The sequence below is a fragment of the Jatropha curcas genome, chromosome 8 (assembly GCF_041381405.1).
Source record: "Jatropha curcas cultivar XTBG-Jc1 chromosome 8, XTBG_Jcur_1.0, whole genome shotgun sequence".
NCBI lineage: Eukaryota > Viridiplantae > Streptophyta > Magnoliopsida > Malpighiales > Euphorbiaceae > Jatropha > Jatropha curcas.
This window is the reverse complement of record NC_143158.1, coordinates 4,667,538-4,685,248: the sequence shown is the minus strand read 5'-3', so window position 1 is coordinate 4,685,248 and position 17,711 is coordinate 4,667,538. Positions and strand designations below refer to the sequence as shown.

The 17,711-nt window shown below is 34.1% G+C and overlaps 4 protein-coding genes across 7 annotated transcripts; 3 read left to right on the top strand and 1 right to left on the bottom strand.

Moving 5' to 3' along the window:
- The first annotated feature begins 846 nt into the window (after positions 1-846).
- Positions 847-5,148, top strand: LOC105638247 (uncharacterized). Its single transcript, XM_012222030.4, has 13 exons — positions 847-1,240; positions 1,322-1,401; positions 1,492-1,572; positions 1,662-1,787; positions 1,876-1,962; positions 2,181-2,234; positions 2,507-2,597; positions 2,679-2,749; positions 2,827-2,896; positions 3,320-3,372; positions 3,701-3,794; positions 4,215-4,312; positions 4,744-5,148. The coding sequence occupies exons 1-13, from the start codon at positions 922-924 to the stop codon at positions 4,828-4,830; spliced, it is 1,311 nt and encodes a 436-aa protein (XP_012077420.1). The 5' UTR covers positions 847-921; the 3' UTR covers positions 4,831-5,148.
- Positions 5,149-6,121: 973 nt separating this feature from the next.
- LOC105638245 (alpha/beta-Hydrolases superfamily protein) lies at positions 6,122-9,259 on the top strand. 2 transcript variants are annotated; one of them, XM_012222027.4, is made up of 13 exons: positions 6,122-6,288; positions 6,388-6,467; positions 6,819-6,899; positions 7,034-7,159; positions 7,269-7,355; positions 7,497-7,550; positions 7,769-7,859; positions 7,939-8,009; positions 8,095-8,164; positions 8,358-8,410; positions 8,572-8,665; positions 8,786-8,883; positions 8,968-9,259. In XM_012222027.4, exons 1-13 carry the CDS (start codon positions 6,210-6,212, stop codon positions 9,055-9,057), a joined length of 1,074 nt encoding a protein of 357 aa, XP_012077417.1. In that variant the 5' UTR covers positions 6,122-6,209; the 3' UTR covers positions 9,058-9,259. The 2 variants fall into 2 exon arrangements, with proteins under 2 accessions (XP_012077417.1, XP_020536394.1); XM_020680735.3 differs by having other exon boundaries at positions 6,124-6,288; positions 6,388-6,462.
- On the bottom strand, positions 9,030-11,287 carry PEX4 (peroxin4). 2 transcript variants are annotated; one of them, XM_012222029.4, is made up of 6 exons: positions 11,142-11,287; positions 10,626-10,694; positions 10,354-10,473; positions 10,146-10,274; positions 9,530-9,659; positions 9,030-9,385 (listed from the first exon to the last, which is right to left on the bottom strand). In XM_012222029.4, the coding sequence occupies exons 2-6, from the start codon at positions 10,629-10,631 to the stop codon at positions 9,297-9,299; spliced, it is 474 nt and encodes a 157-aa protein (XP_012077419.1). In that variant the 5' UTR covers positions 10,632-10,694; positions 11,142-11,287; the 3' UTR covers positions 9,030-9,296. The 2 variants fall into 2 exon arrangements, with proteins under 2 accessions (XP_012077419.1, XP_012077418.1); XM_012222028.4 differs by lacking the exon at positions 11,142-11,287 and adding an exon at positions 11,003-11,136.
- A 555-nt stretch (positions 11,288-11,842) lies between these two features.
- VTE1 (tocopherol cyclase, chloroplast / vitamin E deficient 1 (VTE1) / sucrose export defective 1 (SXD1)) lies at positions 11,843-17,356 on the top strand. 2 transcript variants are annotated; one of them, XM_012222026.3, is made up of 10 exons: positions 11,845-12,330; positions 12,414-12,658; positions 12,845-12,924; positions 13,014-13,090; positions 13,608-13,777; positions 14,007-14,104; positions 14,666-14,773; positions 15,110-15,226; positions 15,912-16,061; positions 16,965-17,356. In XM_012222026.3, exons 1-10 carry the CDS (start codon positions 12,047-12,049, stop codon positions 17,139-17,141), a joined length of 1,506 nt encoding a protein of 501 aa, XP_012077416.1. In that variant the 5' UTR covers positions 11,845-12,046; the 3' UTR covers positions 17,142-17,356. The 2 variants fall into 2 exon arrangements, with proteins under 2 accessions (XP_020536393.1, XP_012077416.1); XM_020680734.2 differs by lacking the exon at positions 14,666-14,773 and having other exon boundaries at positions 11,843-12,330.
- The last annotated feature ends 355 nt before the right edge of the window (positions 17,357-17,711 follow it).

Here is a 17,711-nt window from a genome sequence, read left to right as displayed (position 1 = left end):
TTCTAACTCTAAAATTCCTGCAAAAATGCTTAATTTTTTTAATACAATTCCCAGTGAATTAGCTAGCATATTTATTTTTATATTTATTTATTTATTTAAATAAATGAGAACCAGTAGTAACATGTACTTTTTTGGTAAAGAAGATGGAAATTATAAACAAATAAGAAGAATAGAATATATTCTCAAAAGCATCAGCTAGTTGAAACAAAAGGTTTAATTCCTTTTGAGTGGCATGTATAGATGTATTAATCTTAAGTTCTCAAAATGAATAACTATTTATAAGTTTTATCTTATTTTGAACACAGTTTGTTAAATACTTAAATGGATTAATTACCGTATAATCCTTCAATTTGTTGGAATTCACAAGTTGAGATTTATATTTTTAAAATTATATTAATAATTCTCTATAATTATATTTAACCATTTTTATTGTTAAAATAAAAAGTGTAAGTCAAAGTTATAAGAAATTTTGAGATACTGATATATTTATAGTTTTAGTGGCTAAACTAATAACATAATTATATAGTTTACAAGTGAAAGTGCTTGTGAATTAGATCAACCCTAAATACTAAATAGAAATTAGTTCATTTTTTATTTTGTACAATTAGTATGCAATTAGAGTTAAATCCATAAAAAATTATTTTATTATTGAATGAAATAAAAAAAAAATCAGATTAATTATTTATAAAATATTTATTTTTACATGGCACTCGTGTTTATATATTAATGAAAATAAATTATTTAAAAACAATGAGTTTATACAAGGATTAAACAGTTTTTTTGTTTGAGAATTATACTTTAAAGTGTTTTAATTTTAAAACTTAATAAAGAGTTTTTAATTTTTTTGTTGACTTCTTGGATAGTGATGCTTCCTCTGTTTCAGCATCAGCAAAGCCACACGAAGCTGGCGGACTGAAGAGGATGCTAATTTCGAGACTTGCATCGGTGAAAGTACAAGCTCAAATCTTCTTACTACCCCATTCCCAACGGACCCACTTTTCTCTTATCCGACCTTTCACACTCGACAGCAGTCCTCTCTCCATCTGCATAGCTCACCCGCCAAAACTCGTTTCTTATAAATACGGAAATCCAGCATTAACAAAAGCAGTCACTGAATATAATACTCCTCCTCCTCCTCCTACTACTTCTACTGCCGGTGAAATGGAAAAAGAAAGTATCGATGTTCAGAAGATTCGATCTGAGTTCCTCCAAGTCCTCCGTAGCAGAAGATCCGGTGAAGGTGAGATCAGAATCCGTATAATTTCATTGTTTTTAATTAGTTTTTTTTGGCTGATTTGATATTATGTGATTTGATTTCCAGTTCCGTTATCAGTGCAAAACGGAGAACCGGTGATGAATCCGTTGTATCTGGATAATACGCTGCCGACGGACAAGAGTGAGGTTAAATCCGTCCGTCTTCGACTTGAAGAGTAATTTTGAAGGATTTTAGTATTTTTAGAGATTGCAATCCTTTGCTTTTGTGTTTTGTAGGCGATGGAATCTTGTCCAAAGAAAGATATTAAGAATTGTAAGGATTTGGTCAAAGAGGAGAATCTTTATTTGACTACTGAGGTTAATTAAATTAAATTTTGTTTGTTGGTGTGCTATTGATTGGAGATTTGGAAACGAAAGACAGTTAGTGTTTTGATTAATATAATTAGGCAGGGGAACAAGGGCGTTTGCCTGTGTTGATTCTGAGTTTGAAAGAAAGCAAAGAAAAAAGGCCTGCTGTTGTTTTCCTGCATAGCACTAATAAGTGCAAGGAGTGGACAAGGCCTTTGCTTGAGGTAACTACTCTTCCCTTCGTTTTTTTCTTGACATAAGCCTGGGATTTTTATGGCAATACCACTTTTGCTTCTGTTTTGCTTGTTTAAGGCCTATGCTTCGAGGGGATATGTAGCGGTTGCAATTGACTCTCGCTACCATGGTGAACGTGCCAAGAATAAAACCACTTATCGAGATGTAAGTAAGAGATAATGCAGTAATCACTTCACTTTGATGCTATCCACATTTATTGTTTTCTGCAACATTTATTGTTTTCTAATGAGCAGTTGATGTTTAAGCATACACGCGGTCAGCATCAATAACTAAAATTTTGTTCAAGTGGTGATTTTTGACAAAAGTGATTTTGACGTGTTCTGTTCCATTCAACTAACCTGGTTATACAATTCAAAATGCAGGCTCTTGTATCATCATGGAAAAAAGGTGATAAGATGCCATTCATATTTGACACGGTAATTTCCCCACCTGTTCTTTTGTATGTTTCACTTAGTTAACCTGAACAGTTACATACTTTTAGTTCAGGAGCTTATTGGTTGGTTTGTAATTTGTAAACTGGTAAATCAGTTGGATTCCTGCAGTTTAGTCTTCCAATCAGCTGAGGCTATAAAGAACTAAAACTTAAGGTTTTGAAGTCTTTAGGTCAAAAATCTATGAAATAATTGGGTTTTAATTATTGGATTACTTTATTTCTCAAGGTGTTGACTTAAATGTGCGACCTTTGCAGGTTTGGGACTTGATTAAACTGGCAGACTATCTTACACAGAGGAAAGATATAGATCCTAAGAAGATAGGAATCACAGGCGAATCGCTGGGAGGTTGGCCAATTGAAAATGAAGATGAATAATTCAGGTTATACATTTCCAAAATAACAATTTTTGTATCATTATGTAATGCAGGAATGCATGCATGGTTTGCTGCTGCTGTGGACACCAGATATTCAGTGGTTGCCCCTATAATTGGAGTGCAGGTATGTCTAGTAAAATGATAAAAATTAGTGAAGAGTTTGCGAATACCTAGCTGCAAATGTATGTAATGTAACTGCAGGGATTCCGTTGGGCTATAGAAAATGACAAGTGGCAAGCTCGGGTTGACAGTGTAAAGCCTGTATTTGAAGGTATAACACGTGTAAATTAGATATAATAAAAACAGCATCTGATTAAGATTCCTGAAAAACAACTGATTGCAATTTACTCTTTTTGTCATATATTTGATTCATGGCATTCTTTTTTCCCCGGTTTGTTGTATTTCAAGCAATGTTTAGTATGAAACTGGCCAAGCCTTCAAATATTTATAGTTTTTGGCTTTTTTGATTGAATTGTTGTATGAAAACTCAATATATAGTTATACTGTCAATCTGTAAGAAAATTGGTTAAATATATTATTCTTATTAAGGCATAGAGTTTTGTAATATGTGTTGTATCTTATTTCACATCTTACTTGTTGATAACATTTAGCGCTGAACTATTTTGCCATGCTTGCACTCTGACAAGAGTCCCTGCAGCTTTTGTTGCTCTGACCGGCTGATTTTTGGTTGCAGAAGCACGGATAGATTTAGGTAAGAGTGCAATTGACAAAGAAGTGGTGGAGAAGGTCAGTACAATTCCACTCTAGCCATAGGAATCCATGTTGGAATGACTGCATAATTTTTATGTAATTTTCAGTAAGCTATGATGAATTTCAGGATTTAAAACTCTTTTACTCCATGCTCTTTTCTGCTTGTCTTTTCATCAAGAGACGCTAGTCACCATATTAAGCAAGTTAGCAGTTGAACTTTAGATCTTACACATTGAAGCAAGTAATCCATATACTGTACGATTGGCACATGTTCTTTGTTAAGCCCCAAATTTCCTATAGCCTATACAGTGGGATCTCTTTTTCAAAATGGATTCATTTCTTAAATCTTTGTATTCCTTGGCAGGTCTGGGATAGGATTGCTCCAGGTCTGGCCTCTAGCTTTGATTCGCCATATACAATTCCAGCCATTGCTCCACGCCCTCTGCTGATTCTTAATGGTAAAATTCTTTCCTTCTATCCAAGAACCAAATTGCACACTCTAATTAAGCCAAATCCCTGTTAAGTAACAAGGTTCAAGTACAGACCTGACATATGAAAGTATTGAAAGTTGTTTCTGAATTCATCTGATCAGACAAAACAAACTCTAACCATGGATCATGATTTGTCCCATGTGATGCTTAATTTCTGTTGAAGATTTAATCATGCATGATAAATAATTGACATGAAACATTCCTCTTTTTATCTATGTTGATTGATAGGTCAAGTTTTTCATTGATTTTCAGCATAGTTTGTTTAGTCTATGCAATCTTACCAGTCTATTCACATCCTGATGAAACATCCTAGGATTGATCTTAAACGTACTGATTTCGAATGTTCATTTAGAATTGAAATATTTGTTTTGGATTTGGAAATTGCAGGTGCAGAAGATCCCCGTTGCCCACTTGCGGGTTTAGAAATTCCAAAATTAAGAGCAGACAAGGCTTATGGAGAGGCCCATAGTTTAGACAAGTTTAAGGTATGAACTTGTGTCTTCTCTTGAAAGTACTTTTTTACAGATTATACATATGGATTACCAGCTTTGGTCGTCTCTAAGATGTACCTTTTCTTTGTGGGTTTGAAATTTGTACATATCAGTGGGAGTTCACAGACAGAAAGCACCATGAGTTAGATGAACTCCTGGAGTTTAACTAGTCCTCTTTTCTCAATAAATAGAAAAAAGGAGCAATTAGTCCTTACAAGCACATTCACTTTTGAATTTTCTTACCCCTTCTCCCTACTGCCCATTTTTCCACCTAATAGATATTGCAGCTCGTGCATAAACACTGCTTTTGGATCGAGTCCATGGTTTTTTTTCGGTTAAATGTATCTTATCTAATATTCTGATTTCCCAAAACGGTAATTTCTTTTCATTTTGTGTGTCTCTCATACTGCTTCCATAACATGCAGCTAGTTGCACAACCTGGAATTGGACACCAAATGACTCCATTCATGGTGAAAGAAGCCAGTGACTGGTTCGACAAGTTCCTCAAGTAATGTTGCGGGTCACTAATCGTCTGTTTTATGCTAATATTTTTCTGTGAAGTCTTGTATTCTAAAAACCAAGGAGCTCTTCTCACTTGTCCAAGGATGTAAAAATATATTCAGTGTATGCTCAAGTAGTTGTCAAGCAATGATGCCACTAAATTAAGTTACTGTATTGTCTATGAGCTCTTCCTTAATTTGTCGAATTGATGTAACAACGGGTTAAATTCCTGTGCTCAAGGTAATCGTTAAGTTAATTATCGTATGTAATTATACAGACACTTATTTTTCCTTTTAAATAATATTGATCGGTGCAATTTATTGTCTCCATTGGATGACGGCATCACAAAATGTTGTTCAAATTCCCTACAAACACCCAACCTTTTCTATGGCGACTCATTCTTCCCATGGATTGATAAGCGCTCTGATATAACCAGTAGGTAGAATATTGCCTGTTAGTGATAAGTGATCAGCAGGAGTACCAGGACATGCACACAACATAAACCCGATTTTTGGATCTAAATTAAATCAATAAAAATAATATTTTTTCAAATATTGTTTCTATTTTATCAAATTTTTATTAGATCAAAATATTTCTTGTTTCAGCTAAAAATTATTTTTCACTGGTTTGATTCACGAGTGGATACATCAATTGAGTTTAGGCAAATTAGTTCCGTTTACGATTCAGTTCATTTTCTCTTTTTTTTAACCTCAGCGGCTCAGCCTATATAATTGTTTGAACTAAATTGACTTATAGGTGGGTTCCTATAGTTGGTATAGGTAGGTAAACCTTTTGCTTATTCAATTATGATGGAAATGCGCATATTGCTATCACCCTTCTATGATACTTATTATATTTTAAAAAATAATTTATTTTAAAATATTCGTTACATTTGTAATTTCGAGATGTAACAAAGTTTTTTTTTTTATGTTTATTTTATGTATATGACCAATAATTATTACTTCAATCTAATAATTTTTTTAGAAAATTAATATTAAATTAAGAGGAATATAGTCAAATTATTCAATAATTCATTATAATGTAAATAAATTTAATAACTTTTTTAAAAAATATAAAATTTCAAACGTGACAAATATTATAAAACAGTCAGTAGTCAATGAAAATAAACTGAGTATCAATAAAATTATTTCCATACGGTATGACTCGGTGCACATACGGTCTTGTTTTGCCAGATGTATTGTTCTTTTGAGTTTTGGCAGAGAGGAAAGGAGGGAGGGAGGCCGGCAGAGGCAGCACTTGCACTGCATGCATGCATGCATGCATAACTGTGGGTCCCACCCCATATTGGCACTGAAAAAAATAAAAAGCAGCAGAGCAGCCACTGAGTCTGTGGATCACTGCTGCTGTTTCTACCACTCACATCGTCGAAATGGAAGTAGAAATTATAGATGCAAACAAAATCCGATCAGATTTCATCCAAGTCCTTCGTAGCCGTCGATCTGCTCAAGGCGAAATCACTATCTCTACAAAATTCACTATTTTCGTTTTAATTTTTTCTTTTTATTATTATTTTGCTGATTACAGATTTTGTTCTTTCGATTTTCCAGTTCCGCTATCGGTGGAAATTGGAAAACCGGTGGTGGACTTGTTGTATCAGGACGATACGCAGTCAACAGAGAAGTGTGAGGTTAATTCGGTTTTAAATCTTAATTAATTTCCATTAGAAAAATGTTTTTTTTTTTTTTCCTAAAGGAAATTAGAAAAATGTTTATTTTCTATTTGTGTATAACAATAAAAATCCTATGGTATTTTGATGATCGAAAGATGATAAGGGTGGCACGTAAGGTTAAAATATTACCTGCGAATTTTTTTTTTTTTTAATTTTTGTATGGCATGTTGTTTAAAACTGATTTTTTTTTTTTTTTAATTCTTAGGTGTCATAATTAAATTTAGGCATGTTAATGTGCGCAATGTGTGAAATTAATACATTAGAAATACAAAGACTTCAGAAATTCTAATTAATTTTGTGTTTTGGCAGGCAATGGAGTCTTGTCCCAAGAAAGAGATAGAGAATTTCAAAGGTTTACTGAAAGAGGAGAATCTTTATTTGATTACTGAGGTTAATTAATTAATTTCTTTTTTTTTTTTTTTTACTTTTTAGTTTCTTAATTAATGTTTGAGTTTTCTGATTTACTAATTGATATAATTAATAATTGTGCTTTGGTTTATTGACTAAAATTAAAATAAAAATAGGCAGGAGAGCAAGGGCGTGTCCCTATGCTAATTCTAAGTTTGAAAGAAAGCAACGAAAGAAGGCCTGCTATTGTTTTCCTGCACAGAACAAATACATGCAAAGAGTGGTTGAGGCCTTTGCTTGAGGTACCCCCACTTCCCACTTTTTATTGTATTGTATTCATTCTCCATTAATTCCTCCTCCTCCTCCTTCTTCTTCTTGTATCTATATATATATATATATATATATATACAGGCCTATGCTTCGCGGGGATATGTAGCCATTGCAATCGACTCTCGCTATCATGGTGAACGTGCCAAGACTAAAACCACTTATCAAGATGTAAGATATGGTGTCTGTATTGGTTTTAATTAGTCTGATCTGATCCAGATTTATTGTTTTTGTCTAATGGTTTCATATACTACTCTAAGATTGACTTTATATTATACTCCTCTAATACGCATACATTAATAATCTATGCAGGCTCTTGTATCATCATGGAGAATCGGAGACACAATGCCGTTCATATTTGACACTGTAACTTCCTAATCTATTCTCTACCTTGTCTGTTTCATTCAGTTAATCTGATCTAACTGTTATTTTCACTATTAGCAAATGAGAATTGATGGTTTCTTGTAGTTTAATTTTCCAACCAGTTGAGCCTAACTTAAGGTTTTAAAATCTATATATTTAAATAATTGAGATTATTTTATTTCATAAGCTGGTGATTTGAAGAGACGAATCGACAATTGCAGGTATGGGACTTGATAAAACTGGCAGATTATCTTACACAAAGGGAAGATATTGACCCTAAGAGGATAGGAATTACGGGCGAATCACTAGGAGGTTAGTGAATTGAAATTGACGAAGATGAACAATTTAAAGTCTGCAAGTTCCGTTCCATAGTTACAATTATGAAATACAGGAATGCATGCATGGTTTGCTGCTGCTGCTGACACCAGATACGCAGTGGTTGTCCCTATAATCGGTGTGCAGGTTAGTGCAGTTGAGTGATAAATAAGAGAAGAGTTGCCAAATATCTTCTCACTAACTAGCTGAATCGTATGCAATGCAAATTTAGGGGTTTCGTTGGGCCATAGACAATAACAGGTGGCAAGCTCGGGTTAACAGTATAAGGCCTGTATTTGAAGGTATTACTGTATTAGTACATGGGAACTACATATTTTATTACAAAGTAGATTCCTAAAACTATTAATAAGAAAATTAATTGGTTAAAGATAATATTTTTATTAGTATGTCCTGTTAGTTTTGTACTTAGGACTGAAGTATTGCAAGCTTTTGTTCCGCTCATTAATTGACTTTTCTTGTTTTTCCTTGCTGCAGAAGCACAAAAAGATTTAGGCAAGACTGAGATTGATAAAGAAGTGGTGGAGAAGGCCAGTGCAGTTTCTTTAGGCATACAAATCCATTTTGAAAAAACGCGCATAATTTTTATGTCATTGCCACATTTTCTTCCCAAAGATCCAAAACTCCCTACTGTTGAGGTTTTCTTTTTGTCGAAATCGGCTATTTTTTAAAGCTTTACATCCCTTAACAGGTTTGGGATAGGATTGCTCCAGGTATCGCGTCTAAATTTGATTCACCATACACAATTCCAGCCATTGCTCCCCGTCCTCTGCTGATTCTTAACGGTAAATTTCTTTCCTTTAAAGTAACAGATCATAATCTACTTGTGAAAGCATTCAAATCTCAATACTGATTCTGACTGTTCATCAATGACTGAAATAATTGTTTGGATTTGGAAATTATAGGTGCAAAAGATCAGCGTTGCCCGATTGCAGGTCTGGAAATTCCCAAATCTAGAGCATGCAAAGCTTATGAGGAAGCCAATAGTCTGGACAAGTTTGAAGTATGCAATAATCTGTTCTTTTGTGGCTAAAATTTGTATTGATTTTGTTCGCCTCTTATGATATTTTGCTTCTATAACTTGCAGGTAGTTTCAGAATCTGGAATTTGGCATCAAGTGACTCCAACAATGGTAAACGAAGCAAGCGATTGGTTTGACAAGTTCCTCAAGCAATAATGTTATCAATTGTATCAATCTGTTTTATGTTGCAATATTTTCCAAGGACTTTTACCCGAGAGAGAGAGAGAGAGAGAGAGAGAGAGATACCGCCCAACAAGGTTGTTGAAATGATTTTCGTAGTCAAGTTTGAAGGGTTTGAACATACAACAATAAGTTTCATCTTCAACAGCTTAGAAAAATTACTCTGGCATTTATCGCATGTATGGTGACGGTTGAATATTGATAGCTGCACAAATTCACCCTTTCTTTGGTGAGGCTGCGAGTCTAGTATACATTCTTGCCATGGATTGATAACCTCTGATATCACCAGAACGCAGAAGGTTGCCTGTACAAGAACAGTCGGTGAATAATCTAAGAATATATTTATCAACCCTCACGGCTTTATATGCTAACAATAAGAAATTTATTTTGAAATCCTTATCATCTCTCTAAGAAATCCTAAATATTGAAACAGAAACCATCGGCTTACCTGAATCACAGTTTAAAGGGCTATCAGGTTCAGGGTGGGCCATCAACGCAATTATAGCCCTGCAAACAGACTGAAGCGTCCATGCTGGGCTCCATGCATTCTTCAAGATATCAAGACATATCTCTCCTGTCTGCCAGAAATTAATAACAAATTAGTCAATGCTCAGCCACTCGTCTGATCATTACAATATTCTGCAAAGAAAATGCAACACCATCTCATAATGTATGACAGAACAAACGAAGAGTAATAGGGTACCCAGAACAGAACCTGCGCCAAACGCATTTTTAATTGTAATTGTTAAAGGTTTGATACAATTCCATATGGTTCTCTAAATCAGATAAAGTCATTCAAATGCTTAATGATCATCAACCGAAACTTCCAAACGCTCATGCAAAGAGGAAGATAGATAGACAGAGGTTCTGTTTGGTGTGGTATTTGAGCTGTTGTTTAGAAAAGCATTATACAGCAAATGCCTCCTATAAATTATTAAAATTTATCTGTAATGTAAATTTCACGTGTTCTAATCATAAAAGCTCCAAGACAACAAAAGAACACTCCAAAAGCAATTTGAATCTCCATCCAAACAAATTCAAAGACAAAGAGATCTATCATATACCTTAAAATGCACATTGGGATGAAATATTTTTGTCAAGAACCGCACTTGAGGAGGTTGCAAAGGATACTGCTCCGGAACAGAGAAGGCAAGTTGGAAAACTCCACCCTCATAAGGTGTCTCTGTTGGTCCCTGTGCACAAAACAAGACAAATCATTCCATTTTTTAAATGATTCAATTACTTCTAAAATTCCATAAGAACTAAGGCTACCTTGATAAGAGCAGTCCACTTGAAGATGTTAGAATCATCGCAAACTAATTGAATATCAGGATCTGCTGCTTTCTCTCGCTGCACCTCTTTGTATTCCTTGAAAAGCCTTGCCCTTGATGCCTGCAAACGGCACAAGACACACAGCAAAGGTTACAAGTAATGGCTCAACTTTCTCAAATAGCTAAGCAAGAGTGATTTGCAATATTACATAACAGTATAACACACATACACAAATATATGAATAATTAAAAGACTGAATAAGAAATGAGAACCTGCATGCTAGTCTTTCCTTGTATCCCAATATAGTTCAAAAGCCTATGAATCCGATTATGAAACAATAACTGCACGATCACAGGATTAAGTTACCATGTCAGACACAAAGATCATAAATTCACAACTAAACGTATTCATATCTCAAACTGAGCAAGCAATTATAAATTCACAATTAAAAAAAAAAAACACAAAAAAAGGGTTAAAAAAAACTTCAAAATTGTTAACACCCAATCTCAAAAAATGAATATGCTCAAATTCATTTAGAACTGCAATATAAAAGCTCTTCATCAAGAGAAACCCTAATTGATAATGGGAAAGAAGGAAAATTCGCAAAACCTAATAATTTAAATGATTCAAAAATTTCTCAAAGTTTTACCTTCTTATTTTTCTCGGCATCCAAACAGATCAAGTAGCAATATTTATTGACAGATCGAATGAAGAACAAAGTAATGATCAATATTTGCACGATTGTTATCATGGATTTGAATATTTTGATGACGGAATTAGAAGCTCACCTGGTGAAGCTAGCTGAGATGCGACACAGAATAGAGAGGCCGCTGATAATCTGATTTCGATAATCGGGTAAAAGATGGGCTCGGTCAAAGGGTTCTAATCACCTGCATCCCGGTTCATATATAGTATTTTGATCCGCGGAGTCACGACACCACTGTCCCACATAAGAATAGTCTTTTTTTTTTTTTTAATATTAATTTTTTTCATTCATTAGAATGCTAAATATGTTCAAAGAATATTATGCTGACATATTTAGTGAAAATGTGTCTGACTTGAATTTAAAACCTTTAACATTTTTATAAGTGATTAACAATAAATATTAATATTAAAATGTCAAATTCTTATGCTGTGAATGCTTGAATGTTTACATTAAACACCCACATAACAATACATAAATAATTATAACGCCTACTTTTTTTTTTTGAAAAGAATTATAACGCCTACTTTAAAATAAATATGTAATACAACTTTTGTAATTAAAAAAAATAATTGTTGGACTGAGAAAAAATAATAAAATATATATATAACCCACCTATGTATTTGTATATTTATCATTGTTTTTGCCATTTTATGTAATATAACACCATGAAATCATAGTTGTAATATAACTTTAACTTAAAGTATCTCGAGGCAGTACAAACTGAATTAAATTCACTATAAATAGCTAACACCAAAAAAAAAAAAAAACAAAAACTAATATATATGGTTTCCGTTGCGATTATTTCCTTTTCGAGACGACATTAACTCATCGTCTTGTCTGTCTCCTTTCGCAGTTTGCCGCCACCTTTCAGCCACTTGTTGCTTAGCAACGCCCTCCTCCGCCCGTTTCACTACCGTCTCGCCTTCTTCTACAAAATACACATTCTTCTTTTCACATAAACTTCAAAAATTTTCTCCATATCCAGCAATGGAAGTGAACTTGCAGTACTCACTCCCCCACCATCACCAATTCTCTCCAAATTGGGGATTTTCGGCTATAAAATCTAATTCCTCCTTTAAACTCTTCCAATCGTCAAAGCAAAGACCTTCTAATAGTCTTTTCCACTCACTGAATTCAGGTTTTCGATCTTCGAACTCTAGAATTTTTGTTTCCAATTCGGTAACTAACCCTGAAACTGAGTTCTTAAGCTCTGTAAGTCCCGTTTATGCACCTACGCCGCCTAACCGCGAGCTTCGTACTCCTCATAGCGGGTAAACTCTGAACCTTTATTTTTAAATTGAGAACTATTTTGTTGTCTTGGTTAGATACTGACAGGTGTTTAGAGTTGAATTAGGTATCATTTTGATGGAACGACAAGGCAATTCTTTGAGGGTTGGTATTTCAAGGTTTCTATTCCTGAGCGGAAGCAGAGCTTTTGTTTTATGTATTCTTTGGAGAATCCGGCATTCCGGAAAAAGTTGACGCCTTTTGAAGTTGCACAACATGGACCTAGGTCAACTGGAGTCGGGGCTCAAATTCTTGGGGCTTATGACAAGTATATATGTCAACACGTTGAAGAATCTCAAAATTTCTGGGGAAGTGAGTATACTAGTGTTTTTCAACTTCTGTTTCGTATCAGATATATTATGTTTGAGTCTGCCCTCACAAACATTGCAACCCTCTCGTGTTTTTTTTTATGTCTATTTTATTTCCAATCATAGTCTGTTGATTTGAATCGATGAAGTTCTCTGTTCAGTTTCTGATTACTAATTTCTTAATGGATAGATAGGCATGAACTGGTATTGGGGAATACTTTTGTAGCTGAGAAAGGCATGCAGCCTCCAACTAAGGAAGTTCCTCCTCAGGTATATATACATTATATGATTAACACAATATTAGTGAAGAGAATCCGAGTTATAACCCATGATTTGGTTTTATGCACTGGTTTGTGCAGGACTTTAGCAGAAGAGTTTCAGAAGGTTTCCAAGTCACCCCACTTTGGCATCAAGGTTTCATTCGCGATGATGGCAGGTTCTTACATTAGATAGCTGTAGCCCTAGGTGCAAGATTGAATTTTGAAATTTACTATACTGCATTAATTGTGTTGTATCATATTTTATATGATACAATAAAATGTTTTCTCGGAGTTGCAATTCGGTTTTTTTTTTATTTTTTTATTTTTTTATTTTTTTTTATGGACACTTATTATGTCCATTGACGGGTATAATGGAAAATGATAAATCACGGATACAGCTATAGTCTCTTGAACCATGTCCTTTGAATTGTCCCTCTGCCAATATAATTGCAAACAATTCCATTCTATGTTCCAATGCCTCCTTAAAGATTATGGAATAAACCTTCAAACGCTGTATTTTTCCACTAATTGACTTTATTTAGTGTGGAAAACCAATTTATATAAACTAAAGTGGCTGCAGCTTAAATATATCCTTGTTCAGCAATTGAATAAATGAAAACTGTTTTTTTTTAATATCTTAAGATGTTTCAAGCTAACTTGACCATTTTTCTTTAACATAGCTTCTAATTGCAGGTCAGATTATGTGCAAACTGTGAAAACAGCACGTTGGGAGTACAGTACTCGCCCTGTTTATGGATGGGGTGATGTGGGATCCAAACAAAAGTCTACTGCAGGCTGGCTTGCTGCTTTTCCTGTTTTTGAACCCCATTGGCAAATATGCATGGCAGGAGGACTTTCAACAGGCATTAGCTTATCTCCTCCTTATCACTTATCAGCAATTATAAATCTGAATTCCAACCACTCATGATTGTCTTGCTTTTGAGGCTATCAAGGAATAAGTTCGTGTGATAGCAGTATAAGTAGATTTTAAGAGAAAATATAATTCTTGTTTTTGTTATTGTTGTTGTTATTAGTTTGGTAGGGTATATTCTGGCTGCACGTTTAATGTCTTAGTTTTTGATTGGATTGCAGGCTGGATAGAGTGGGATGGTGAAAGGTTTGAGTTCAAAGATGCACCTTCTTACTCAGAAAAGAACTGGGGTGCAGGCTTCCCAAGGAAATGGTTTTGGGTAAATGTTTGGTTCCTTCTTCAATGTTGGCAAATGGCCAGCTTATTAATTGGCATCTCATTTTTGCACTTGGAGTTCATCCTTATTTATTGCACTCTAAGTGAATGGATAATGTCCTAGAGTTCACCCATGCTTTTTGCATCACAGTGGCGAATGATCCAATTTAATTTAAGAACAAAATGCCCCAAGTCAATACCTCAACATGCAGATATGGTGGGTGGTTGTGGCAATGCGTTACCTTTTCACTGCCTAGTTCAATTTTCAGCATAGCTCTCTCAGTCCAGTAGAGAGAACAGTTGAAGGAGACTCATCAACTCTGCCTATGGTTATTGAACCTGCTTTTCTCATTCAGATGCCTTGATTTTGAATGTATTGTCCTTTAGTAAAATCTTTTCCGTTTGAAGACATCTGCACATTTGTGGGTTCTTGACAGGACATGGTTGTTTTATCATTAGCGGAATAATATACTGCTAATAGTTTGTGAATTGCAATTGTCTTTTCATAAGTGGATGAAAAAAATGTTAATTGCCTGCATATTCGGTCGTTGATGTTACACTGCAGGTTCAGTGTAATGTCTTTGAAGGGGCAATTGGAGAAGTTGCTTTGACTGCAGCTGGTGGGCTGCGGCAATTGCCAGGACTAACTGAGAACTTTGAAAGTGCTGCATTGGTATTTTTCTATGGCAAAACCTATACTCTTTTCTCTCCACTTATCTTCATTTTGTAAATATGTTTCTTGTAAAAAACTAATTTCTTCCCCCTTTATTGAAAAAAAGGGCAACGTGTATATGGGTGTTTGTGTATGTGTATATGTGATCTATCATTAGTAGAGCACCTTTGTCCAACCATTATCCATGAGGTCTTGCAAGCTGCCCGGTGTCCCTTATTTTTGAATATCTTGAGATATTTTAAGCTTTTTGAAAGCATGAAATGTGCTCACTGTTAACAAGTTGGAACTGTTCTTTTATGATCGCTGATGCATCCATTATGATGTCTAATGATGCAGATTGGAGTGCATTATGAGGGAATTTTCTATGAATTTGTGCCATGGAACGGTGTTTTAAATTGGGAAATTTCTCCATGGGGTTACTGGTTTATAACTGCTGAGAACAAAAGCCATTTGGTAAGAAAGAATCTCCCTGAAATTCTGCCTTGTTCCATGCCAGTGGGACAGGCTCACATTATGAAACCAACTTTTCACAGTGAATTGTCCTAATAGACTTATTTGCCCCAAACTTTGTGACTTGTTATAATTGCATGCTATTTTTAAATTTCTTACTATTTTACCTGAGATTGCAAGTTTGAGATTAATTGTACCCGAAAAGATTTTGGGAAGAATTTTTAACTCCAAATTGGTTCCCAATTATTTCAGTTTTATTCAATTAGGTCCGATCTTGAATTTTGAGTCAAATTAAGACAATGCTTTAGTCAAACAAAATAAAAACTTATTTTCACATTTTTAAAAGTTAAAAATTGAATAAGAAAAACTGAAAATTGGAACAAAATATTTTAAAAAAATGAAGCAAAAGCTGAAATTCAAGAAAAGAAAATGATACAAGTTGATTTCTACAATATCTTTATTTTTGGATTAATTAAATTCAATATAATTTCAAACAAAATAGGAGCTATTTTCACATTTTCAAAAGATAAAAATTCAGAAATTTAAAAAGGAATTGAAAATTGAAATACAAAATAAAAAATAACATAAACTGAAATTCAAGGCTAAAAATGATAAATGTTGATCTCAAACAACTTATGATTTTTTTTTTTTTTTTTTCATGTGCCTGCAACTTGTTCTTTTTGGCTAGGTTGAGTTGAAGGCAACAACAAAGGATCCGGGAACAACTTTGCGTGCTCCAACGACAGAATCTGGCTTTGCCCCAGCTTGCAAAGATACTTGTTTTGGTGATCTGAAATTGCAGATATGGGAACGAAGATATGATGGCACTAAGGGCAAGGTGCATTTTTATTTTGCATTTATATATTCTCATCAAGTCAGTGCACTGCATTTACTAGTTTTAATACATGCCGTGCAATTCAGTAATGATTGAACTGTGCCATCAACCAGACTAGCTATCATAAAAGAAAACCAAAGGCTTCAAGATTCATTGTTATGCAACAACTTAGTTGGCAAGTTTGTCTTACCATTTTTGTTGCACATGTGCTATGAGCTTGACTAAAAATAAATCCCTTTCTATATTCACCATCCAACTCATGGCAGAAGTTAGTCCCTTAAAAAATTTTATGGGCATTTTAATACATCCTATGATCCTGCAGATTTGTTTTTGAACAGTTGACCAAAGAATTATACCTTACCTTACTTCTCTTTGTGCCTGAATTTGCTAAAAGGATGATTGAAACCAATGTTTCATTGGTGTTATGCTATTATTTTATGGCTATGATTGCTTACTGGTACTATTTGTTTTATTATCTGGAAATTTGAATCTCTTATCCTTAAATTTTCTAAAACTTTATATCTAAATATAGTGAAAAAAAAAAAAAAATTGGGAATGAAGAATCCTCATTCTTCTAATTCATGCTTTAGAAGTGCTGCCATATCAGTAGGTGTTTCCTTCCTTTTCCTTTTAGTTTTTAAAGTTTTAAATCCATCTGATGCAAATTATAAATGGGTGCAATTTCATTGAAATTCTGTATCTTCTCAAAGTTTGTTGTGCTTGCACGCTTGGGCTTCAATCGCTTTCTTCCATTTTATGAGTTCAGTTGTGATGGGATGTATTGTTTTAAATTTGCAGAGCTCCACTTAATTTTTTTCTCATCTCTAGAAACGAAAACACCCTTTTAGTTTCACTTTTCACTGAATGGCATGATTGTTCTAACACTTCCAACTCTGTTATCTACAGATGATTTTAGATGTTACAAGTGATATGGCAGCAGTCGAAGTAGGAGGAGGACCATGGTTTAACACTTGGAAAGGGAAGACAACTACACCGGAGCTTCTCAACCGTGCTCTTAATGTTCCGGTCGATGTGGAAGGGATATTCAATTTTCTTCCACTGTTCAAACCCCCTGGTTTATAAGCAGCTGGTTAATTCATTTAACAAATGATCTTTGCAATTAGACACAGAAAAAAAGCCAAGCTAAGGTTCAGTGATATGTTTCTGTGAACCATATGCAATTTCATAATTCATGTTGTAAAATTTGAATTTTAATCAAAACGCGCAAACTTGGAAATATTTGGTACTTCGTAAATTGTTGTAAATTTCAATAAATAACTGACTGATATATGATTTAATTCCTGGACTTTTACAAAAAAAAAAAGATACTATAATATCTGAATTTTTTATATGATCTTGTGGCCTCGGAATTTCTCTTTTTTTTTTTCTTTTTTTACACTTTACCCTCTGAATTTCACCTCACAGTTAAACAAATTTTTTTATAAAGGAATTCAAGAGAGCCACAGGGTTAAAAATGAATTTAGGAAGCAACAAGTAACTTGGTATACATATATTTTAAGTCTAATAATAGTGCAACGTGTTGGTGGTGGTGTGCCCACTAAAGTGTGACCTATACAGTTTGAAAAAAAAAATTAAAGAGAAAAAAAAAACGTACTGTTTGAAAAAGCAAAAGGTTGGTTGTCAACCATTCAA